The sequence below is a fragment of the Cydia splendana genome, chromosome 12, assembly GCF_910591565.1.
Source record: "Cydia splendana chromosome 12, ilCydSple1.2, whole genome shotgun sequence".
Classification (NCBI taxonomy): Eukaryota; Metazoa; Arthropoda; class Insecta; order Lepidoptera; family Tortricidae; genus Cydia; species Cydia splendana.
The window spans coordinates 12,305,797-12,331,773 of record NC_085971.1 but is presented as its reverse complement, the minus strand read 5'-3'; the positions used below and the strand labels follow the sequence as shown (position 1 = coordinate 12,331,773).

Genomic DNA, 25,977 nt, shown 5'->3' with positions numbered 1-25,977 from the left:
CTCCTCACGTGTGACGCTTCGGGCCTTCGGCCCAACGCGGAGCTCGGCCTTCGGCCTTCGCGAGCCTTGACGCTTCGCCGTCGGGCCTTCGGGCCTTAAATTTTTTTTTTCATAGGAATCTAGAGGCCTATATCTTTCGCCATGCCAAATCTCAGCGCGCTCGGACCAACTTGAAAAAAATAAAAAATAAAGTCGGCCATTTTGAAAATTTTTAAATGCAGTTTGTTTTGTCTTGGGGCCCTCTATGACATTTGGTCGAGCACCCCCCACCCATCTCGCACCGTAATATGAATACTTTTTGAAATATTGGGGAAATTAAACTACCTTTTCCCCCTTTTTTTGCTTATAACTTTTGATATTTTGTGTGTGCTACTACACGCTTCAAATGCATTTTTCTAGGCATTATGACGAATCTAATGAGGTATCACACGTATTTTTAGGAGTATTATCTCTATTTTTCACCGTGTTCAGTTTCTCGAACAAGACTAATACAACCAAGCGCAAGATGAACTGCCTGTAGGCACCTTGAACTCTCAATTATATTTAATTCATGTCGACCGTTGTCAAATATTAAAATTAGTGATATGTATTTAGTTCTTAAATAATTGTATTGCGATATGCCTATTAGGGTAATTTTTTCAATTATTTCAGTTTGACATTTTATATTTATTTAAATTTATGATTATGATGATGAATTTGCACGCTTGACGGGCGTGGCGCGTTGCATGCGATCCTAAGCCGGGCGCCTTCGGCACCCTCATACTAAAAGCGTAACACTATACATATATTGTAACATCCCCATACTGTATCAATCCAAATAAATAATTTCTGATTTTCAAAGGACTCAAAGAGCACGAAGGAATATAATCATTTTGCAGATCGGACGTAGGTATATCAGTAAAGGTGAAATACTGTAAATATATCATACTTACATACTCACAATTATATTATCTAGGAATATAATATTATTTACCTACATTGAAATTGGTTGCTGACCTAGTGAAAATACTGAAATATTTTAACTGTTGATGTAGGAAAGCTAGGCGCTTTCAAGCACCTCGTAAAGTATTAGATGCTTCTGTTATCAGAAAGTGTGTTTTTATAGCACTTAGTGACTTTTTCTTACGTTTCATATGCTTTGTTTCCCATTGTTTGTAAATGGTAAAATCACGTGACCGCGCGGAACATACTGACGCAGGTCCGTCCTCTACAAGCGCTGCCGCGCGACTGAAGAGGGCGTAAGTGCGTTCGCGAGTGATGGCGGTTGCGGATTTAGTAGGTATTGAAACATATAAATTATTTTAATGATGTTACCGAGACAAAGTGATCCAAATCATCTAGATTATCTTATTACCTATACATTTATGTAAAAAACAAGTCAAAAAAGTTTGTATTGTAGCTCTGAGATTGATTTATTGTTAAAAAAAGGCGTAACTTTGGAATTTTTTTCTATCGAGCAAAGTTTATCTAATCATGTTTTTGAGATCCAAAACATATCTGCCAGATCCTTAAGTATAAGATATATTTTTTTCACAATTTTAAAACATTGTTTCTTATATTTCCGATGGATTCAAAAAACTGGTTCGCTTAGCTCGTACGGGAAAAGCACGCCTTAATGCTTCTCCATTTTCATCACACCGAACGGGCATAGTGCAGATTCTCAAAATTTTGAGTTGTTGAAGGCGTTTTGTAGAAAACTCTTGTTTTATTGCACTGTTTGGCGGCAATGGTGGAAGTTTAAGGTAACAATAAACCGTACAAACGATAGAAATCAATTTTTCAAGCAAATGTAGTGAAAAAATCAAGAAATACTGACGTGCACTGAGGTTCGTGCCCACAAAAGAAGAGCGTCTGCCGGCGGTGATCTCCGATGCCCTCGTGCGTCTCGCCCTCCACGTAGCGGCACTCGCGGTCGCCGCTCAGCACACACGTCTCGAAATCCTGAAAACACAAAGCAACAGTTGATACAGATGATTAAGATAGTAGTTGGGGTTGAGAGAACCTCCCGCCAAAAAGTCGACCCCATACAATCGAAATAAGCTCTCATTTTAAAACGACATACTAAAATAGCTTGAAACTTGGCATGAACATTTAAGTACCTGGGTATACCTATCCTGACTATGTCATTATAAAATGAAAGATGGATTATTCGATAGCCATATGTTCTTTTGACTTAATTGAGAGTGCAGATATGAATATTTATAGATGTAGGTACCTATCTTCGAATTCTGCTCGGATGAAATTGTTAGCTAATTATGACCTCTATCTATGGTGAGAATGGAGACCAATATCAGAGTAGATATATAAGTTGTGTTACTCGTACCTAAGGCCACGCAGCCGTGTGGGTATCTCCTGATTTATCCTAGTACGGAGCTCGTCCGGGGAGTGTCTCTGTCTAGACGAGGTTTTTAAGGTTTTCGATATTTTTATCCGGCATCAGCAACGTACGTGATTTTAACCACACTAGTTGCAAAATAGATACACAGCTTGTTAAGAATACTGTGACCATCCAGTATTTCACAATTTGGTGCTAGAAAATTAACAATTTACTTATATCAGTAGGTACACATCTAATAAATACTATAGAATTAACTACGTAAATTGCATAGCTTGATTTCCGGATTTCGTAAATATCTCTAAAGATCTAAAGGAGTTCTATTTTTATGACTGTTATCCTCGATAAAATGTTATTTCAAGTAAAGTTTAAATCCGGTGTCGAAGTAGCCAGCTCGTCTTATACTGTATCAACTTAGAATCGCTCCGCTACGCGATTGGCAGTTAGTAGGTATATAAAGATACTTATCTCTCACAGTTAAACGTACATAAACCATTGTTGTAGCAACACAATTATGCAAATATGCCGGCTACCTATATGGAGTTTGCATAGGTATTGGTAAATACCAAAAAACAGCATCATTTAAATTTCCAATTAAAACGTTAAGCTTTTTGCTGGTGGTAAACTAATTTATTTTTTGCAGGTTCGCAACGAAGTACATCGTTAATATTTAAGGGAGCTACTAGACATATCGACGTTATCGAATTTAAGGGACCCACTGATTAACAGTCCGCCGGACGATATCGGCCTGTCAGTTAGAACAACATTTTGACAGTTCCGAACAACTTACAGGCTGATACCGTCCGGCGGACTGTTAATCAGTGGACCCCTTAAGACAGCGAGAGACTCTTACAGGTATCAATGCAAAATGGTCCATAACCAAACAAATTATGAAATTATCAATTGTTTTGTTTCGTTATATCAATTGTTTTGTTTCATGCGATATCGCGCGAAATGCGTAGCAACCCCTGTAGGCAATGAACCAAGTTTTGGCCTGAACTTTGTGCCTTAAGGATTTAGATAGATAGAATACTCTTTATTACAGGTTTAAGAAATCCTTTGACTAAAAATAGAGACAGACAACATGCGGTCTTAGCACTAAAGAGCGATCTCTTTCAGACAACCTTAGGGCAGTAGAATCAGTGAATTTTATAAAAAAATAGTAAGTAGGTAGGTGTTGCATTTATGAAGCCTACTTGAATACACACAATTACAGTAAAAAAGCCTAGTTCTATTTGTTTCATAGATCCATGAAACATATAAGAGCTTATGTTCGAAACGATGGCTGAATGCACTAAAATGATATCCAGAACGATCAAATTGAGTTGTACGTATTTTAGACCGGACGTTCAAACCAAACATAATGCAAAAAAAAATCTGAATGTAATCGGTTCAGCATAATTAGATTCTAAGTCGATAAGTGTGGTGACTCCCTAAGGCTTGTAACTCAAGCGTCTAAGCACACAAACTCTATTGTGCTGGCCGGTTAACAATGGAATAATTAACACGGAAAAATCTGCAGTGACGCGCAATTATCGATACCATTAATTTCCATAACACGATGGTGTGAGCTGTCAGCGGTCGCTGCGGGCGCTGGCCGGGCAGTTAGTGCCCGTTCTGGTACCGTTTTACAATTAGGGGCACGACCACACGTTACGGCATAAGATAATTTGACTGGACGGACGCAAACAATTCTAAATTCTATTTAATATGACCGCGTGCCTAGTGATGGCCGATGCACCTTCCATTATAGCAAAGAAGTATATAGTAGGTACGGGCAATAAAATAACATTAAAAGTCTGTAAGGTCACTGTGGGTAAGTCCGTCTACAAGGGAAGTCCGTCAACACGTTATAACTTTTGAATTTGAAGGCGTATGCGACTTTGGACTCCAGTCGATTAACCAGTTCTTCGCGCTAGTTCCGTCACTGTAAAACAGATGGCGCTGTGACAACCAACTTCAGAGCAATCCGCCTCAACAACATTTCGTGTTTTGAACTCGAAGTCATAGTGCGACAGCCGTTCGAATTTAAAAAAAAAAAATTGTTTTTGAATAGATTGTGCATCAAAAAGTAAGGTAGCATAAGAACCAGTTGTCTTTATTCTATTTTTAAAATATCAGAAATTAGCTTAGTTTTGTAATTATACGTTCCACAATTTATCATATTAAAATTTGACTAAGTTGGAAAGTCCGTCTATTATGTTCAAGGCAAGTCCGTCATATGCCGGACTTTCGTTAAATCAGAGATTACCAACTGTTTGTGCGACTTTAATATTATAACGATTTGATAAGCTATCAAAAAATCCTCCTGACTTTGCGCATGATGTTACTTAATTAAATTTTGATCTCAGTAAATTAAAAGAAACGATTAAAATTCATTTTAAAATTACTATCGAACTTTTATTTCGGAAATCAATAAAATAATTATGTTTAATTATTTGCCAAAAAAGGTTTACCACCCCATTTTGGTAGTATATGCCGGACTTGCCTTTGTTTTAGAAAAATGGTGTTTATTTCGAATCTGAACCGTATATTAACAAGTGTAAAATACACTTTTCATTGTCTTGATCCGTTCTTTTTAGGAATTTGACTACGAACATATACACACCTATAGATTGGCTGATATCATAACTAGACGGACTTCCCTTAAACTGCACGGGAAGTCCGTCTACTCGCCGAATTTTAAAAAATGCCATTGTTTTTGCTTAATTTGTGCTTGAAATGATCTGTCACTAAGGCTAAACTATTAATTATTAAATTCTTCATCGTATGCGATTACAAGCAGTAACATAGGTGAATAATTAACGGAACTAGATCACTCCAAAGTAAAAAAATAAATAAAGTATGCCGGACTTCGCCACAGTGACCTTAATTCACGTTCCGTTTACCTGTTATCAAATTATTTTATATGAATAAACAAACGAAAATAAAACTAAAACGCACTGAAAAAAACCAAACTTTTGGAAATAGTTACGAATCGTGTTAGAGAAGATGTGTTTCAATAGGGAGGAATATACTGGTACTTGTCTAATACTGTGTAAGTATGTACGTATTGTAGCTTATAAGCAGGTTTTTAGCAATATTTCTATATCGTGGCCATGGAAATATCAGCTAACAGTCAGGATATTTCTGAGAATGTTAATAATGTTGATAAGTTTTTTTCTTTGAAATTTATGTAGGTATTTTATTTTTCAAATAAAGGTTCTGGATTCTAAGTTCGGCAATGATGCCCTGAATAGGGATTGTTCGTAGGAATGGCACATCACTACCGCGCTACTCGGTGCAGCCAACGCGATCTGCTCGAATAATGAACGCAGTTAACATTCCCGGTCCGAAAACAAATTAATTTAAATTTTCGTCTCATCAAATCTCCGTTCAAAATCTGATCGAAAACATTTTAATGATGCAAAAGTCAAAAAAAAAAAAGTCAAAAAGTATTTATTGCACACATATTACATTATATTAGGTAGGTAGGTACTTATACATAATATGGACCCTGCAAGGGCGCAGCAATCTTATAAATAAATAACAAACTAAGTACTACAATAGTTTCATCTGAATTACATAACATTATATATATGAGATCACATTAGTGTATCGTACTCGTAAGAGCTAATTTGCTTACGTTAACCAATATTAATAACATTTATTTAATATAAAATGAAACAAAATGGTTTAAGTGCAGATAGCTATACTTATTTTTAATAATAATATGATACCTCATCAAAAAATTCCTGCAGCGTGTAAAACGATTTCTCTGTTAGGTATTTATTAAGCGATCTTTTGAATAGATTTGGGTTTTCGATTTGTTTTATTGATTGGGGTATTTTATTAAAGATTTTTATACACATCATGTGTGGTCCGGAATGAAATATTTTTAAGCTAGAAGTAGGCAAGGAAAGGTAGTTATTGTGGCGAAGATTTAATGATTTTGTGTGGCGGTCTTTTGCTTGTAGAAAAAAAGAGCTGTGTAGCTTGACGAAAGTGCAAACTTCTAAAATGTATAAGGAGGTAAGTGTTAATATTCTTAGGTCTTTAAAATGTGGTCGACAACTTTCCCATTGCTTTATGTTAACTAAAGTTCGGATGCACTTTTTTTGTAAAATAAATAGGTCATTGGCATTTGTGCTATTACCCCAAAGGAGTATACCATAGCGGAGTATAGAGTGGGCGTAAGCATAATAGGCGGAAATGGCAGTTTTTAAATCGGTTGTTTTTTTTAATTCAATGCTTTGCTGTCTATTTGTCCTCCTACATATTGTTACACAACATACGTTTAAATTGATTCCAACGTGATAAGTACCGTTTTCATTATGTAAACTTGTTAATATGAATCTCTTATCGAATGAGCTACTGGTGTATTCAAATTGGATTGAAAAAGTAGGTATAGTTGCAAGTATGTTGGTGTAGATGTCTTGATAAAATATTTATAACTATGTGATAAGCTAGGATCGAATTGGTGATTTTTGACTGTAAGAATATTCTCTTATTCGTTGTTCGTTTTGTTTCGTGTCAATCGTGTCCGTGCAAAAGCTTGACTCACTACCAAACCCACTAGGTCACTTATCAGCCAAACCAATTAGACGCCTTAAATAAACGTTGTTCTCATTTAAAAACAATTTGATGGCATTTAGATCAAAGCGCGTCGATCAGATCGTGATTATCAATTTTTCATGCAGCCAGTAAGTAGCCCACAACAATCGTGGGTCGTGACAGATCACTTTTGGTAGTATAACGGGACGTCCCACGGCGTTCAAAAAATGGAAAACCAAATTGTCCAGATATTGATTTACAATATCACAATGGAAATTAAATACGTCTTCAATGAAATCGTGGAACTTTTAAAAGCTACCAAAGAAGCCGGCAACCGACATCTGATAACATTTTACGAACCGTTCATTCACAAGTTAATTTTATTTGACTATTTTACAGTCTTGTTCTATAAAATTTTTTAAGTATTTTTTTTTTGCTCTTGATGGGGCACCATGTACTTGTAAGTAGGTACGTAACCAGTATCTAACTAAATACGTGCATTTTATTGCTATTATTCAAGATAGATTACCTATTTCTTGCATCATTAGGTACATTGATTAAACCATTTACGTTCTGCCACAACTATAGCGACAAACGAAAGACGGCGACAGCGACAAGATCTATTCCTTCACACGTAAAACTGAATCTGTTACCTTGGAAAATAATTTAATGTTAAGTTTTCTATACACGCTGAAATTTTTATCGTTTTGTTCCCGAAGCGTAGTGGTTAGGTATCGATTACACAGCCAAATAAAATTGTCAAAAAAAATCTAGCTCTTAGTTTCAAAATTGCCAAATAAATAAAAAATAATACAGAACTCGAAGCCGTGAGAATAAATAGTAACACAGAAAAATGCCGCCTCAAACCGTCGCCGCCGCCGCGATTTCATTCGTGCTGATTTTCTAAGGAGCTATCCCTCCCGCACCCCGCACGTCCCGCGGTTATGACTTGTGACTTATGACTTGTGGTTATGACTTTTTCGACGTGACGTCAGCGGTGTTACTACGTGTTTTACTCATTTCGTGAAACTGATTTTTCACTTGCTTATTTTTTTCATTTGAAGAGCTAGATTTTTTTTGACAATTTTATTTGACTGTATAATCGATACCTAACCTCTATGCTTCGGGAACAAAACGATAAAAATTTCAGCGTGTATATCTATCTTTACCTACCTATTGGGTGGCAAAAAAAAAGCGCTGGTGGCCTAGCGGTAAGAGCGTGCGACTTTCAATCCGGAGGTTGCGGTTTCAAACCCCGGCTCGTACCAATGAGTTTTTCGGAGTTTATGTACGAAATATAATTTGATATTTACCAGTCGCTTTTCGGTGAAAGAAAACACCGTGAGGAAACCGGACTAATCCCAATAAGGCCTAGTTGAGGGTTGGAAGGTCTGATGGCAGTCGCTTTCGTAAAAAATAGTGAATACGCCAATTCTCGGGATTAGTTGTCAAGCGGACCCCAGGCTCCCATAACCCGTGGAAGAAGAAGATGTATTGGGTGGCAATATTGTAGGCTAACTCGCGAACTGCAAAAAAGTAAGGATAAAGGCGCGAGTAAAAGCTTGTTTATAAATTGTCTAGGTAAAAACAAACTATGATCAAGTATCGGATCATTTCCTTGACGCCTGCGAATTACACGGTTTTTTACGCATGCGTTAGCGCAGGCAGTTAACGGGCGCGCACGTGACCGATTGTGGGGACTCATCGCGAACACCGATGGATACACGGCTATTTAATTGAGCAGGTGAACGAGAGGTCGTACCTATTGGTTGCTGGGATTTTATTCATACACAACACATCAGTGGTAGACGTGGTTGGACGACCAGTATTTTATGAGCCTCGCCGATGTTACGCTCATTTGTTCTTCAGCTACGGTATAGTGCTAAGTACTTTTCATATAGGTACCTAATACCTTATTCACGTCATACGATTGCTTTGATTTTGTGAACGATTAGAGTAAGTATAGCTGAAACTGCTGATCTATTTACTTTTTTATTTTTCTTCATGCAGCTCAGGTACGTAGCATGTGATATGCAAGAGTTGAGTAATTATTTGAGTAAAGCAATATATCGTAACTATCGTAATCTCATTGAAATTTGATGGGAGACAGATAAGCTTGAAGCCCCAACTAACCGTCTTAACTGATTATAATAACCTTTTCTGTTTCTACTTGTGATCCAACCTAGAGAAGAGCTTACGGACGAGTACAAAGTTTTTGTGAACAGCTTCTCCTAATGATGGTAGGCGGACACTTCTACTTGTGATCCAACCTAGAGAAGAGCTTACAGACGAGTACAAAGTTTTTGTGAACATCAGCTTCTCCTAAGGATGGTAGGCGGACACTTCTACTTGTGATCCAACCTAGAGAAGAGCTTAGAGACGAGTACAAAGTTTTTGTGAACAGCTTCTCCTAATGATGGTAGGCGGACACTTCTACTTGTGATCCTACCTAGAGAAGAGCTTACAGACGAGTACAAAGTTTTTGTGAACAGCTTCTCCTAATGATGGTAGGCGGACACTTCTACTTGTGATCCAACCTAGAGAAGAGCTTACACACGACTACAAAGTTTTTGTGAACAGCTTCTCCTAATGATGGTAGGCGGACACTTTAACTGTGAGCCCTCACGATTCATAAAGTGCAACGGTTCATATTCAATGCTGGTATAATTTCGCCAGGTATGCGATTCTTTCCGGCATGCTTGATTGCTCACTCTGGGATTTCGTGCGAAACAGTTTTTTGCGCAGGTACAGTCACCTGCAATAATATGTTACACAACGAAGGCCGCAAAAATATCTGACACGGTCTTATTTAAAGAGCCATAAGAGCGTGTCACATATTTTTGCGGCCTCCGAAGAGTAACATATTATTGCAGGTGACTGTACATGCTTAGAATAATTATTTCATAGGAAATAGAGATGGGATAGATATAATTTGTCTTGAAATTCACCTCTCAATTAATTTGTGATGGGACCAAAGGGGTCATCCATTAATTACATCACACGAATTTCTAGGTATTTTTACCCTTCCCCCCCCCCTCATTGTCACACTTGGTCACATTTGGCAAACCCCTCCCCCCCTGGTGTGACGTCACATTTTTTCAACGAAATCGGCAAATCGAATACCATTACTAATATTTTATCAAAATATTTTTGAAAAAAAGAAATATTAGTAATTTTATATAACCCAAAACTGTTTAGAAAAGCAAATTAAACTATAATTTAAAATCAATAATTTAAATAAGTTAAAATGATGTCACAAAGTTATTTTTTTTATTTTATAATAAACTATACAATACCACTTTACAGAGTAATCCAATACGTGATATGTATTACATAAAGGAAAACAAATATGTAATTAATGGACAAAAAGTGTTGGGTACATCAACGGGTAGAATGGATATACCGCATAGTTTTTGAGATAAAGGTGTCTAAGAAATTTATTCTGTATTTTTTTAATTAGCTTAATATATTTATTTTCGTATGGATTTCATATAAGTGCGCCACTTTCCAATCTACTCCTAACTATAGGGCGTTGTATAGAGTCTTTACTGCTGTGGTGTTACGGAAATTCTTAGTCTGACGCAATATGAACCCTAAGTTTCTGTAGGCTTTCTTACAAATGCCTATAACGTGAGTCCTGAAGGACAAGTCAGGTTCAATGAGTACTCCTAGGTCTCGGACGGATGATACTCGCGTAGCCAGTTGCCCCCCCCCCCCCCCGTGACTCCCCCCTCCCCCTGTCACAACATGTCACAACATTTTCTTGTCCACCTCGCCCCCCCTAAACGTGTGATGTAATTAATGTATGACCCCAAATAGGTACCGTCAATATAGCCAACTTTGCCCGCTTTTTTCGAAAAAACACGAATTTCTCAAAAAAATAATATGACATCGTATGACTTTTTTTTGCTCAGCACGTCCATTGTAATCAACCGCGTCAGTTTACATGAAGAAAAAAATTTTTAAATCCTGTTTTTACCCACTTTTTTGGCGTTTTAGAGGGCGGGCAAAGATATCCGGGGTTGTGGCCAACATTGCCCACGTCAATTTGGTGCTGAAATACAGCTCTTATGATGATGTCTAAGAATCACAAAACGTTTTCGGGAAATCCTACCATTCCCTGTTAATAACTTATTATTATAAGTATGTAAACTTTTGAATAAATCGGGTGGGCAATGTTGCCTACCTGTTTTTTCCCTTTTCCATACAAAACTCACCTAAGCATTTTACAAAGGCTAGGATTGTCACTTTAGACAAAACCTGTTACAATAGTTTAATGGCCTAAAATATGAATTTTGCTGTATTTTTCATGCGTAAAAGGGATAAAACATCTAAATAATATAAACTTACTTTAATGTACAAACATAACCTTCTTTTACTTGCGAAGTTGGGTAAATTTGTCAAAAGTGACAACCCTAAGCCGTTTTTGGTGGTGGGCAATGTTGGCATCCATAGGTCTGTAAATTACCGGATTACATTGCCCAACGCCAAAACTTTTGTGTCTTTAGGCCTTTTTAGATTAAACCTCAATGGACATAATCCATGCTTCATGTTTTATAACTGAAACCCGGAAATATTTGTCAAAGGGTTCTTAATTTTTTTCTACATGCATTCATTTTTTAACAATTTTTTGCCCGCCGAAATATACCCTATATTTGACAACTCGCTGAAAATTCCCAAGTCAAGTTGTGCACATGTCTGGTGTATAGTTTTGTCACAAATTTAACCTATTTTCTGCTAAAAATAGCAGGGAGGCCATAAGTATTTTAAATTTTTCTACATTAACGAATTTGCTTAAAATTGTCGTTTTGGGCAAAGTTTCCCCTGGTGGCAAAGTTGGCTATATTCACGGTAAATATTTTTTTTATTAATTTCTGGTTGACCTTAGTGGTTTCTAATCCAAGAACGAATATTTAAAAATTACCAGAGTTTTTATAATTACAAAGCAATTTTTTTTTAATCACTACTTATTGAATTTTATTTAAATGGTATTAACAAACACCGTAAAATATCATTTTATGAGTTAACTTTAATGGCAATGTTGTGGAATTCATGGAATTACTATAGTTAGGAACATTACATTACAACTATTAGTAAGAGTTAATGGCGTTACTTACTTTAACAACTTCCATCGAAATGGTATCTTATGACGATTCCTACGTTTTTACTATGCTGGGATCAAAACCATAAAAAAAAGTTGTCCACTAGCCATAGAGAAAAAAATACATAGAGTGCTCCCTCCATACATCAGTTTTAGTACCAAATCTACTATTATTTTCGTAGTCGACATCTAGCATCGTGTAGCGGAATTATCAGTACTCAGGGTTGGGCAAAATACTGGCTTCCACGTATTTCAAATACAAATTACAAAATACATTTTTAAAAGTATTTGAAATACCAAATACAAACTACTTTGGTGACTGGTATTGGAAATACAAAATACAAATTACAGTGTTTAAAATAATGTATTTCAAATACAAACTACAAAATACTTTTAATTTTTTTTTGTTTAATCATTTAGTTTTTTAGGGTTCCGTACCCAGAGGGTAAAACGGGACCCTATTACTAAGACCCCGCTGTCCGTCCGTCCGTCCGTCCGTCCGTCTGTCACCGGGCTGTATCTCACGAACCGTGATAGCTAGACAGTTGAAATTTTCACAGATGATGTATTTCTGTTGCCGCTATAACAAAAAATACTAAAAACAGAATAAAATAAAGATTTAAGTGGGGCTCCCAACAACAAACGTGATTTTTGACCGAAGTTAAGCAACGACCGGGCTTTTTTTGCCGTTTTTTTGCATTATGGTACGGAACCCTTCGTGCGCGAGTCCGACTCGCACTTGGCCGGTTTTTAACGAATATCCTTTCCTAAAAACTTACAGGGTCATTGTGCTTGTTTTCGTCCAGCTCTAGTTTTCTTCCACTTGACGAAATTTGAATAGGTATAAACCTACATTGCTGCACAAATTTGGACTCTGATTTCAATCCTTAGCTAAACAATATATCCGTCTACATATAAAAATTATATTTGGCAAATAGTAAATTATAAATGAAATATATTATTTGCTAATCTGTCAAGTGGTCGAAAACTAGAGCATGGACGGAAACTACTGCAATGACCCTATCCCCTGGCTGTTGACGAAAAGTTCCGCGCAGAATAGCTCGCGCATTGTACCTACATATTTGCACCTCGTACAAGTCGTACATTATATTTAAAAAAACGTTCCATTTTAGGATCAAAGAATTTAATAAAAAAATGTATTTTGTAGAAATGTATTTTGAAGCTTAAAGTATTTGAAATACAAAATACATGTGAGTGCAGTATTTGAAATACCAAATACAAAATACTTTTCCAGGTAGTATTTGAAATACAAATACAAAATACTAAAATGTATTTCAAATACGTATTTCAAATACATGTAATTGAAATACTGCCCAACCCTGTCAGTACTGTTACTTGATAAATTGATAATAGATGTTCCGACGACCGGAAAGTCTAATGCTGTTGAGATTTTCGGCTAATATTATAAGCGGATTAACCGGAACTGTATTTTCAACTCCTTCTGCTTTAAATATTAGTTGTAAATTGTTGTCCAATACAATTTTCGTCAATCGCGACACTAGAGAATTCTAGTATCAAGTAGCGGTACTGATAATAAATAAGTAGCGCTACTCGATGCTATATGTCGACTGCGAAAATAATAGTCGTTTTGGTATCAAAACTAATTGCATGAATTCTATAGTAATTTAATTGTATTTTTTCTTATTTACTCGTAATGCATGTTAATTATAAGATGTAATAATGTTTTGAAAAGATGTGTCCCGCCGAGTTTGTTGCCGGTCCCATATTGGGATACCCTCCTCCAATTGAGGGGGGATTTAAATCTTCTCGTGGCAGAGGTATAGGGTTGGAGCCGGTATAGCTTTATTTGACGTTCATAAGCGCATTGTAATATGCCTACTTGAATAAACTATTTTTTTATCTTTATCTTTATCTGATGTATGGAGTGAGCACTCTATTCTTACTATATTTCTCTATGACTTGTCCATATGTAGGTAAACGACTGGACGGTCCAGGAACCTTCCCACGCTATGCAGTACCTACTAAGGTAACATTCAGATGGCTACTGCAGCCGCGTTGCTGTTGCAGGGTTGCTGCTGCAGCGTTGACGCGTGTAATGTCACTGTAAATCTCTTGATAAAATGCGTGACGTTCTATTTTAGACGCGACATCAATCCGGCAACGACAGCAAGGCAAATTATTAAGAAAATTAACAAAACGCTGTCCGCGTGTTGCTCTCCGAATGTATAGGTATAACCTTTACGGAATTAAGTGCTTTACCGGGCTCAAGCTATAAAGTTACTAGTAATAGTTGCTATCGCATGAACACCGATGTACCTGGTTGGCCGAATGTTTATCGCAAATAAAAGATTCGTATTCTTATTCATATTATTCTTAATACCTTCTTCAGCCAGGCAGGATCTGGTAGCGGCAGGTCGGGGAAGGCGCGTTTCCTCTCGACGTAGTACCACGGCGCTCGCACATAGTAGTACCACGAGATGACGCGCTCCACTGGGTCCCGTACCACATTCACGTAGATCGGAGATGGGTAACCGTACCTGAAATGTTTTAGGATTCGATGAAAACTGGTGAAATAAAATAAGTATAAGAAATTCCTAGATAGTACATCAAGCTTTAATCCATATGATAAGGGAAAACACCACAATCTGTATTGATACATAGTGCAATAAAAAAAATTCACAGATTTCGTGCCTCACACGACTATCGAGCACATTGGAAATGAATCTACGGAATTCTAAAAAATATTGTCGCTAGGAGACGAGAAAGTCTGGATAAGGAAAAAGTTACAAAATAAAACTACAACGTTGAATGATAATTATTTTATTCTTAGATTAACACAAGTATCCTGGACATAACGCATGTGAACAAACAAATTTCAAAATTTCCACACGCGTATCGAAGTTTGAATAATTCTCGCCGTGGCGCATAAGTATAGGTACATATTTCATTTTTCGATTAATAAGCAGGATATATTAATGTTCAAAGTACTACTCTCCTAAGGGCTCATCAAGACGAGTCGGATGACCAAAACAGCGTGTGCCTATGTTGCAACAAACCTGAGTTCCTTTAGGTACAGCCAGGGTTCAGCATCAGCTCTATCTTGGGTACTACTCTCCTAAGTGCTCATCGAGACGAGTCCGATGACCAAAACAGCCAAAACTGCCAGGGTTCAGCATCAGCTATCTGCTAGCAGCCGCCAGCAACATGCTGACCATTTCGTGGCACTTTCTCTTTTTTATTTATGTTTCTCTGTATAAGTTTTTATTTTGTGTTTGTGCTCACGAATAAAATTATTTCTATTTCTATTTCTACCTCTACCTCTAGCTCTACCTCTAGCTCTACCTCTACCTCTACCTGTAGAGGTACAGGTATCTATCTCTATCTCTATCTCTATTTCTATTTCCACCACCACAAAAATGCATAGATTGTCGAATAGTGAACACGTTATCTACGCCCGTCTCAAACAGGATAGATAGAGTTAGACCAAGAAAAATCTGCAGCGATTTTCATAGCCCACGCAGTGCAAGTGTTATTCTGCCGTCATAATCCCGATAATTCACAACAAACACCGATAACGAACTCTGCGAAACATGAAGTCATAAATGTCATGTGAAAAATGTCGTTCCGACTTTTTGACTATTTTAAGGTTAGGCTACAGGGCAAACCCTTAACCCGATTGTCTTTGTTTTAGGCTCAAATTGTAGCTGACTAAATTGTCCAGAGCCGTTTTTCTCAAATTTTTGATATCATTCTTCGTTTCCAAATTATCGAGCACCAAAATCAAAAATTTTTTGACTCTCTCGAATAATTATTTTTGGACCTTACAGCTCTCGTGATTATGCGTCTTTTGAGCCTTTTTTTATATCATATCTTCACAACTTTCCGAGATATAAGGGGATCGCACTTTTTCGTGAAATCGGACCCTATACTGGAGCGAACGAAAAGACATTTCCAATGTCAAAATGTGAATTAGATCAACATCTAATACACTTTTTTTTTCATATCTTTCAAATACAAAATACTGCAAATAGATCATAAACAGTAACGATCCAGACAATAAAGCAATGCAAACTTAATTATTGCAAAACTTTTAATCGTTAAGATACAATAATACGCCGAACTGAGCTTTATCATTTTAGCAGCCATCTAAAATTCATTTGCCAGTCGGCCGCGTCGCTAAAATCTATTTTTAGAAGCGATGATCATCCACTAGATATAAAATAAAATCGCATCTGTTTTCGTAGAAACTTTCAGCCTATTCGACTCGGTCGAGCACAGAACAACAATAGAGCTGGCGTGATCCTCTGCCAATCCTAATGTAGCGCAAAATTACGCTATCGGAAGCAACGGTTCCAGTAATCTCATTTCACATCATATTCAGATGCCGTTAATGCTAGCCCGTGATTTAAATTTGAAGTTTACTGTGAAGTTTGAGATATTATTATAAAGGATTTGGCTCTCAGCAGATATTTTTTTGTTCTACCGAAAATGTGCACCCTGCATGGGATTGTTCTTCGATTTCTGGGCACATGTTTTTGGTAAGTAACACGACACGTACGGCGACATATCGTCACTACTTTGAAAAAACCTCGTATCTCACACTGCTACTCAAAGTTGAAAAGCAGTAACCCTGTATGCATCCCATACATAGATATCACATTTTTCTTTTGATTGACAGAACAAGATACGAGTTTTTTTCAAAGTAGTCACGATATGTCAAGTTGCAGAATTTGATTGTTTCAGTTTGGCCCTGTCATCGTCGGATCGTCGCCCTGTGAGTACCATAAATTCAGGTAGGTATCTATTAGTTACAGTTTTTTTTTCTGTATAATTTGAAATTGTTTTTTAAACGTTTGATTAAAAAAACAAACAGGAAAATTAGCATAAAATCGTTCTTAAAACGTAGTTTACGTAGTCGTGAGTAAACAATAGCAAGTTCCACGTGTCAATACGTCCGCCGTATAATTACAGCTCTAATCGCCGACTACAATTAATGTCTGGCTGATACATTAATCACAATACGTATTAAACTCGATAGCTAACAAAACAACGGCTCGATAGACGAACGAAATGGATGAACATGAACAAGTAGGTATAAATGGACCAATATTAAGCTATGTAGGTAGATAAATAATAACATTTTTCGCCCTCGCTGTAACGAATTGAAAACTTAATCGCTGCACACTAATAAAAATAAATAATAGGGGATATCTTACACAGATGGGATTTACGTACTAGTTAACACATTTACTACATAATGTACCTTGTTAAAATGGTTGTTTATATTGCAAACTAGAATATCTGATAAATATTACAATGCCTAAGAGGCATTATTATAGGTATGTACCTAATGAGTGCCTATATAAAAGGGTCATTTAAAAAGAAACAATACCGGTAAGGTGACACACATGCCTTTGCATCAGCTGTATCTATTTTGTATGCCATTCATTTATGTTGCCGACTGCTGCTGCAAAGTGCTTACTATCTTTATTTTATAGACATATAGCGCTTCACGAAATAACTGAATCCGAAAGAAGAATCTTTTACAACATTGTCCTGCTCTCCAAATAAAAAAAATGCAACAGGTTTCATTTCTGACCCTCTAATTAGGGAATGCAAATCGGTTATTTTTTGTATGGAAATTATCGGTTATTAACCGAAACCGCGGTTATTTCCATACAAAAAATAACCGATTTGCATTCCCTACCTCTAATAGTCCATACGTTTAAAGTCGATGACAGCTTTCTGTGATGATTGATGCGAGAGGTGCCTTTCTTCTGTATTCGCCGATTAATTGCGCTAAATCGAACTGTCTGAATGCTTTGCCTTGAACTTTGACGGGCGGATTGTTAAAAAATATAATACTTGCGGTGTATACCTATGTTATAATTGTGTTCGCTATTCTAATCTGTCATGTTTAGTAGTTAAGAATGAAAAACTAGGCAAGTGCGAGTCGGACGCACGCATCGATATATTATTTTATTTCAGACTTCGAGATCATTTTTGCTTAAAACTGTAAATTTTACTATAAAATAACCACTCCATCCGTTATTTTTAAGTGTGACCGAGCGGGGATTTTTTTAGTCTTCAGAATTTATTTGCGCCAAAACAGAATACGAATAAAGTTCAAAATACTTAGTGTAAATGTACACTCGGATAATTTTGATCATGTTGGTCCTTGCTGCGCTTGAGTTGATTGGCTCGGTGAAGTACTTAAATAAAGCAGACGTGTTCGATATAGAAGGGAGGTACTACGAACCCATTTCTCGAACGCTTATCACAGTCAAATTATATGTAGGTATGTTGACTTTGTTGTCACTAAGACCCTTACTTAGGCATATAATCGTAGTGACCAGCACCTTGGTCCAGCACATTATTTGCTGCAAGGTGGTCGGTGCTAAACGTATTGTCTCCACGTACTGCATCCCATTGGAAACCCTCTAGTGTATTACCTACTTAGTTTACACTTTATAACACTCACCTGGTGAAGTTAGTATAGCAGACGTGTTTGATGTAGGAGGCGGGCGGTGCGTGCGCCGTGACGATGCTGGCGAGCACCTGTTGGTCGGCCGGCGCCAGGCGGATCGTCTCCACGCGCTGAACCGCGTCCCGGTGGAACCCTACAAAGATAAATATTTTTACAATAAACTCTCGACATAGATATTCCATGCATCCCGACGATAAGCTTCGCTCTGCATCATAACTAAGAATCATCTGTTTTCGATTTAAAAAAAAAACACGTTTCTCCAGAAACTTCCTGCCTCGCACAGCGAAACTGTGGAATGAACTGTCGCCTGCAACCCCTCTGATATTGCGGGCGTCCATGTGCAACGGTAATAGCTTACCATCAGGCAATTCGTCTGCTCGTTTGAAAAACACGCTTGGGTCGGTCGTTCTGACTAAGGTGTGTCTCAAACCAACAGACTGATTAGTTATTTATACTAGGCATTTTCCGCAAATCGACAACCATTGTGCCTATTTATTCAACAGACTGATTATTTCGCAAACAACCCTGTGTATTTGTTCAATGCGGCTTTTTCGATCCCACGTGTAGGGAATAGTGGTTAAAACGCTGCCCAAGGCTCAGATATCTATCTTTTCTAAGCCGCATCAATTTGCATTCTGCAGTTATTAGCGCAACATAGTCTCAAGCGGCAATGTTCCATTATGATAGCATCTAGCCATTCTATTGGCTTCAGCAACTTTTTATCTGTGAGTAATGTTATATCAAGTCACACAGCATACACAAACAAATGAAATGACATTGTAACATATTATCAATAATTTGCATTGTGATTGAACTCAGGAACGTAATTTTTTTTATAGCATATACATTCTATGAGAGCCAATATTTTGAATCTAATTACAATGATTACCTATATAAGCCCGCAGGACACAAACGACACCAATTCCATTGCTACGCCTACTAAGTATGTACCTGCCTGAGTCTTTTAAAATTATGATAAAAACCATAGTTATCAAACTACACAACGGGACTTAATCGCGTGTTTAAGTTTTAAGATTTACCTCCGACGTTTCGAGGACGGCGTTGTCCCCGTGGTCTCGGAGAAGATTCAATCGCGATTTTTCCCGTTGTGTAGTTTGATAATGTTTAATAATCGTGAAAGTTTAAAAACCATAGTGTTCGAAAAAAGTAGGTTGAATAAAAAAAATCCGCTATTCTTTCTACAACTGCTTGTATAAAAAAAAAGACTATGCCGAAAAAATTTTTGGAAATCCAATAGTAAATCTTAATATCATACATATATCATAACTTTGAGTTTAAATTCTCTTTGATTTCTTATTTGACTGGAGGCGCTAATATTTAACAAATGCAAATTATAAGGACAGTAAATACCATCCAAGCGTTTTAAGTGAATGTTGTTTGGCAGACCCCATAATTAGTTTTAGATAGGGCATACTAAAAGTAGCCAGCTTCGTGTGAGGCCTATTGCTTTTTATATGAAGTTCCTGCAACTCCATCAGAGCGAAAGCTATTAAATCATTTTATCTACCTATTACTACGCGAGAGTATTACTTAGCTTGAGATCGAAATTTTTTCTTAGAACAATCTTGGGTTAGTCATATAATTTACTTCATTTGCACGAATGCTTGAAACATGTAGCCAACGGATGAAACGGTCGATTTTACACCGAAGGCATAAAAGGATGCCACTAAAGCTGAGCCAGTCTTTTATCTCCTCGAAGATAAAATGGCTCTTTATACTCCCATCTACATATACCTAAACTTTCTAAAGTCAAAAAACAAGCGTCTAGACGTAACTGCTAGAGAACTTCTATATGCGGATGATGCTGCACTAGTTGCAAACTCTGAAAACGAACTTCAGGAGTTGGTGACGCGATTTGGTCGCGCCTGTCGACTGTTCTCTATGAGCGTAAACACCAGGCGGCGTAGCACGGTCGCGTTTTTATCCCTTGTCACCATGCCTGTCACGTTCTAACAAGTATGTAAGTGCGAAAGGGACGCGCATAGCGCCACAGGAAGACTGTCATCATGGTGCAAGGCGTAAACCAATCTCCGAACATCATCATGCTCGACGGTGCTATGCTCGATGTCGTGGACCATTTCTGCTATCTTGGCTCTACCACCACCCAGTCACTATCTAACGACAAGGAGATAGACACTCGGATAGGCAGAGCATCAACTGTTTTTGGGAAGCTTTTCGCGCGCGTATGGAGAAACCGTATGCTCCTAGGTACATACACCAAAGTCCTTGTATACCAGACCTGCGTCCTAAGTGTATTGCTGTACGCATCGGAAACATGGACTACATACGCGAAACAAGAACGGAAGCTGAACGCTTTCCACATGCGCTGCCTGAGGACTATACTTGGAGTTACTTGGCAAGATAAAATTAGCAACGAGGTAGTACTCTCAAGAACGCGTTGCTGCAGCTTAACTGCTATGTTAAAGCAGAGACGACTTCGTTGGCTCGGTCACATACATCGCATGGACCCTGGGAGACTTCCACGCCAAGTAATGCTGGGTCAGATAGCGGACGTAAAAGGACCTGTAGGGCGCCCAACTCTACGGTTTAAGGACTCATGTAAGCGTGATATGGACAGTTTTGGCATTCGGACTGAGGGCTGGGAGAAACGCGCCGAAATGAGACCGGAGTGGCGTCATGACATTCAAGTCGGAACTTCTAAACATGACGATGACTGGCTGGAGAACCTTAAGCGGAAAAGTCTTCGTCGTGCTCTACCACCACCACTCGCGTTTTGTGTGCGATCGATGTGGCAAGAAATGCCGCGCTGCTATAGGACTTTATAGCCATCAACGGCGATGCGGGACCCCATAAACACACAAGCGCCGCAACAAACATCTACAACAGATGATGTGGCCAATGATGATGCTTTTCTCATAAATGGACCAAACTACTTGTTTCTATAAGAGTGTACTTTTGCATTACAGAAGCATCATCTGACAACGTCTAAAACACGGTGTGTAATTTATACTTCATCTTACAGAAGAGTAAAGATATAGGTACCTATACACTTACTTGTATTTGAGATTATTAACTGGCAGTGATGTGTATTAACAACTAACAAACTACCTTTGGCACGCGGTTGAAGAACGGTAGTTCCATGCCGGCGCGCGCAGTATTGTTTAACTACCATATCTCTGTCACTACTCACCGAACTGATTCCTTGCCGCCAGCCGGCGCAGTAGCTCCATGAAAGTCTGGCTGCCGACCTTCGGCACGCGGTTGAAGAACAGTAGTTCCATGCCGGCGCGCGCAGTATTGTTCAACTCCCATGGCTCGGGAACTATCTCTTCTAAATACTGCTCCATTTCTTCTTGAGCATCTTCAGGCTCCGCTTCTAGTGTGCGCTGAGGTTTTTTGCGCTCCTGTTAAGCAAATATTATTTTTAGAAGTGATGGTAAGGCTAAGAAGTGGTGATTAACCACTAGGGGCCACAAAATTACCGGGGACTCGGCAGAACACGGCAGTAAGTACCTAAACTAATGAAAAAGTGACCATATTGGTAGCCACGTCACGAAGTAACACTCTGACGGATTGAATATAAGGTCCAATGGTGGTGTGATACAGAAGTTGTTTTGCTTATTTTTTGTGGGTACGTCTACGTATACGACTCATCGTATTATCACTATTTAAACACAATAATTATAACAAAAGATATATAAAGCCAAATTAATCATGTCCATAATAACAACTTAAGTTGCGTAACGTACGAAGCACCACGCAAAGCAATTAATGTATCCAGAGTCCATCTTAATTATTCTCATTTGTGGCAGATGTGTTATTAAGAGGTAGAAAATAGACTAACCGCGCCGGTGTGCCTGCGAATAGCCTCGAGCGCCTCTTTGTGCTCTTGCGCCGACGCATACCCCGCTAGGCCCGTTTCGATCCCTGGAACAAAAACACATCGTGAGAGTAATGCAATAAAAATAAGCTGACATGTGACGGCTGTCCATGTCCGGAGGATTTCTCAGGCTATATAAATAAAATTCTGAACATCCTGTGCACATAATACTTAATTACACTGTGATCCAGTAACTGACATATTACCAGGCATATTTTAAATATATACTAAAATTACAGGAACACACAATGATGAAAATATTCAATACCTACACAATTTAATGATGTGCGAATTGCATAGGCAATTGTATGAATTGTACGAGCATAAGTTACGACAATCCATACAAAATGAATACTCATAAAATGAACCCCTATACAGTTATTCCGATCGACATAGCGATGCTGTAACGAGGCTCTAGGGCGATAAATTTCTCAGCGGCACGACCGGCGCCGGCGCACGAGGTGACCTACGACTTGATGCAAAATTGTCTCTCGCGAATCGGTAATGGCTGGTTTGTCGTTCACGTGGCCTAACTGTCCATTGTAACGACATGTAGATAATGGGTGCTCTGGGAGATGTTATTGTCTTTTGATCGTTCGTACGTACATTACATAAGTTACAACTTATTGATACGGGGCGGGGTTCGATTCGAAACCATGACCCTCCGCCTTGAAAACACGCTTTACCGATAGGTCACTATTAATACCTATTTAAAAGATACCAGGTACCATACCTTAATCTAGGCAAAATAGTACCAGAATTTAAGTATGGCATATTAAAATAGAATACTTGAAAGATTGACTTGAACCATAAAGCCATACTTACTTTAACAATGATAATACATAAATCTTTATTCGTATGTGTCAGAACAACACGTATTATGTTGTTTATGTATAGGTATCTGTGTAAGGGAGGTGACCAGCCGATTTCTACTCGTAGAAGAGGCTATCTATTAAAGAAATTAAGGATTAAGGTATGTATAGTTTCACATTCGTTAGGTTACATCATAATATTAGTAGGTTAAGAAATCGACTTTAGTCTAAATATATACCTACTCGTATAACACAACGTAACAGTCTAGACCAGATCGACGCTCTAAAACAGCAGTTAGTAATCACAAATGCTTCCTAACTAACCGTGAAGCGACGTAAGAAGCGAAAACAAACAAGTCAGCCGAATATAAAAGGTGCGGAGAGTTACAATTACTTAAAATCTTAATTGAGTCTTAACCTCAAATGAAATTGAAAACGGAAACAGTGAAATGGAAGTACTGAAATTGTGATCATTCTGATTTTAGGACATAAAAGCGAGTGATGTGTTGTGAGAATGCCTTCTTTTCCCAATAGATCAAAAGTAAAAAGAGTGAAAAGTTTTCTCTCTGATATTAGTGTTTATTTTCGGTGGCATCCGGGTAAATGCTAAGAATTTAGTTCAAATCCACTTTTCGACATTTTTTCCTCCACTGTCTATGGCTTCCCTGTTTTATGAGACCAACGCCAAAAATAAATTTTAAATATGATCCCCCCTTATTCTAAAACCCCCATCTCACGGCAGGTGTAGTGTATAGGATCTATATAATTATTTTTCACTAGTATCGTTACCACGGTCACCTCACTCACTGTTTTGAAAGCGGCGATCGCTGTGAGATCCGGGCTTTCGCCAGAACAAAGCTTCCGATGATCCCTTTCGATACGCACTTGAATGGCCTCAGAATTCCAGTTTTCGCTAATAAAACTAGTTTAAGTACTTCAACCTACGCGAAGATGCGTGGTGTAATTCAAGATAAGAGTAAATGAATTTAAATTAATTAGTCTGACAGCTTTATTGCAGCGCAACAAGATCGATGACACTAATTGGTTTAAGTGAATAGTTAAATACTGGTAAATAGTGCAGTGTTAATGTCAAAGATTTAGATTAGATGAATTAATGAATACGAGACTGTAAAAATTCTAAGGTAAAAGTGCTTTGAAGCGCCAATTTAATACGATTCCAAAAGATCAATAAATAAAAAAAGGAGTAAGCGGGAAAGCGGAAGAGCAATGTATATAAACCCACTTTAAGTACCTAACCGGTAAAAATGGCGAAATATGCGGCAAATCTTATTAAACGAATTCGTATTAGGCAGGTTCCGCTATATATGAATTGGAATTATAAATAACACTTCAGAGCATTATAATACCATTAAAATTACTCCATTAAGGGGATAAGGCCGCGTAATAGTAGCAAGAAATTGAACAAAAACCATCTGCTTCCCATTAGACTCCAAACTAGTAAGCTCTTCCTAGCGAGCACAAAAACTTCATAGTCACTTCGCATGATAACGCCCGTCGAATAAAATAAATAAGACGGCTTCTTTGATATCATAGGTGTAATAATGATATCGACGAGAAAAGGTATGACGAATCTAATGTAGCCTACGTAGCGGGTCATATCCGGTCAAGCATCTTATTGTTAAGAAGGAGCGCGATTCAACATTCTTTTTATATAGCTTGTGACATTGCAAACCTTGTTAAATTTCTAAGTTACGCTACAATACATCATTCATCGTTAACGTTTTTAGTTCTGACTTAATTATTTATTCCAATTTCGTCGTGTCACGATCACGACCTACCTTTAAAACAATCAAACTTACCTCCAGCAGAATCCAAGACAGCGTTAAGCGTGATTTATCTTCAACGAAATAATTGATAGTTTAACTGCTCAATTATCGAGATGATTCCTAGCTGATATCTCAACATCTTAATCGATGATAACTGTTGAATATGGGTCTGTTCACTGATTAGCATTCATGATAAATGACTATTATGGCCAATGAGTATGCCCCATGTAACCCCTGCTATGATGTCTTAATGGTTCATTGAATTTTTGACATGTCGAAATCTTGATTGTGAATAGAGTAATGTCTAAATAGCATATTTAACCCCGTGGGTTAATAACTGCAAATGTACAGCGATAGAGACATTTGCAAACGAAATAATGTAAATTCGCAGAAAATTATGATGGACGTTGCGTGTTAATGTAGATGAAATTCATTTGCAGCTTAATGATTACAATTAGAAGGCGCGCGCCGCAAATCTTACTATTAAGTCGTAGCCTCCGGTGAGTTGGCGTATTATTCCAAAATACAAGTAAGGTAAACGTACCAGTACATGTCATCTTGAAACTTAAGTCATTGTCAATAAAGGTGACAGCAAGGTGTCATCTATTGGGCATTAGAATGTCGAGCACTAGTACGTTTACACGTTGCTGTGGTTTAGTTATCCGCTTGGCATCCTTCGGTTTCGGGACATTAGAATGGAATAATACCTAAAAATGCGACGAATATGCTTACCGGTAGTTTGATTTCAAAGAATCCGTAGGTAAATCGAAAGAGGGTGTTTTTAAATGTTGTTGTTGGTTGGTTGGTTTGTTGTTTGATTTTAAATGTTAATGGTAGAAGTTTTATTACCCATCTTTATTAAACTTTTCAAATTACTGTTTTAACTAAATCATGTTTATTATAAAGGTGTGATTTTACTATTTATACGTGTAGTAGGTGATAATATTTAAATACATGTCAACTAAAGGATGACTCGCACTAGCGTTTCCGGCGCTTCGTTTTCATGGAACGAACGGAAAGCACCACGTGATCACCGATCAGCCGTCATAGAAAATGACATGTCGGACGCCTCGGTCCG

The 25,977-nt window shown here is 37.8% G+C and overlaps 1 protein-coding gene across 2 annotated transcripts in view; it reads right to left on the bottom strand.

Moving 5' to 3' along the window:
* The window catches only part of LOC134795490 (heparan sulfate 2-O-sulfotransferase pipe), a 49,578-nt gene that overhangs the window by 5,667 nt on the left and 17,934 nt on the right, over positions 1-25,977 (bottom strand). Inside the window, exons 2-6 of one of the 2 annotated variants that reach the window (XM_063767341.1) lie at positions 22,265-22,347; positions 21,611-21,824; positions 18,433-18,571; positions 14,332-14,488; positions 1,817-1,941 (exon numbers count right to left, since the gene is read on the bottom strand). In XM_063767341.1, the coding sequence (XP_063623411.1) occupies positions 1,817-1,941; positions 14,332-14,488; positions 18,433-18,571; positions 21,611-21,824; positions 22,265-22,347 (718 nt within the window). Of the gene's footprint in view, positions 1-1,816; positions 1,942-14,331; positions 14,489-18,432; positions 18,572-21,610; positions 21,825-22,260; positions 22,348-25,977 lie in introns of both variants that reach the window. The other variant, XM_063767342.1, reaches the window with a different exon arrangement.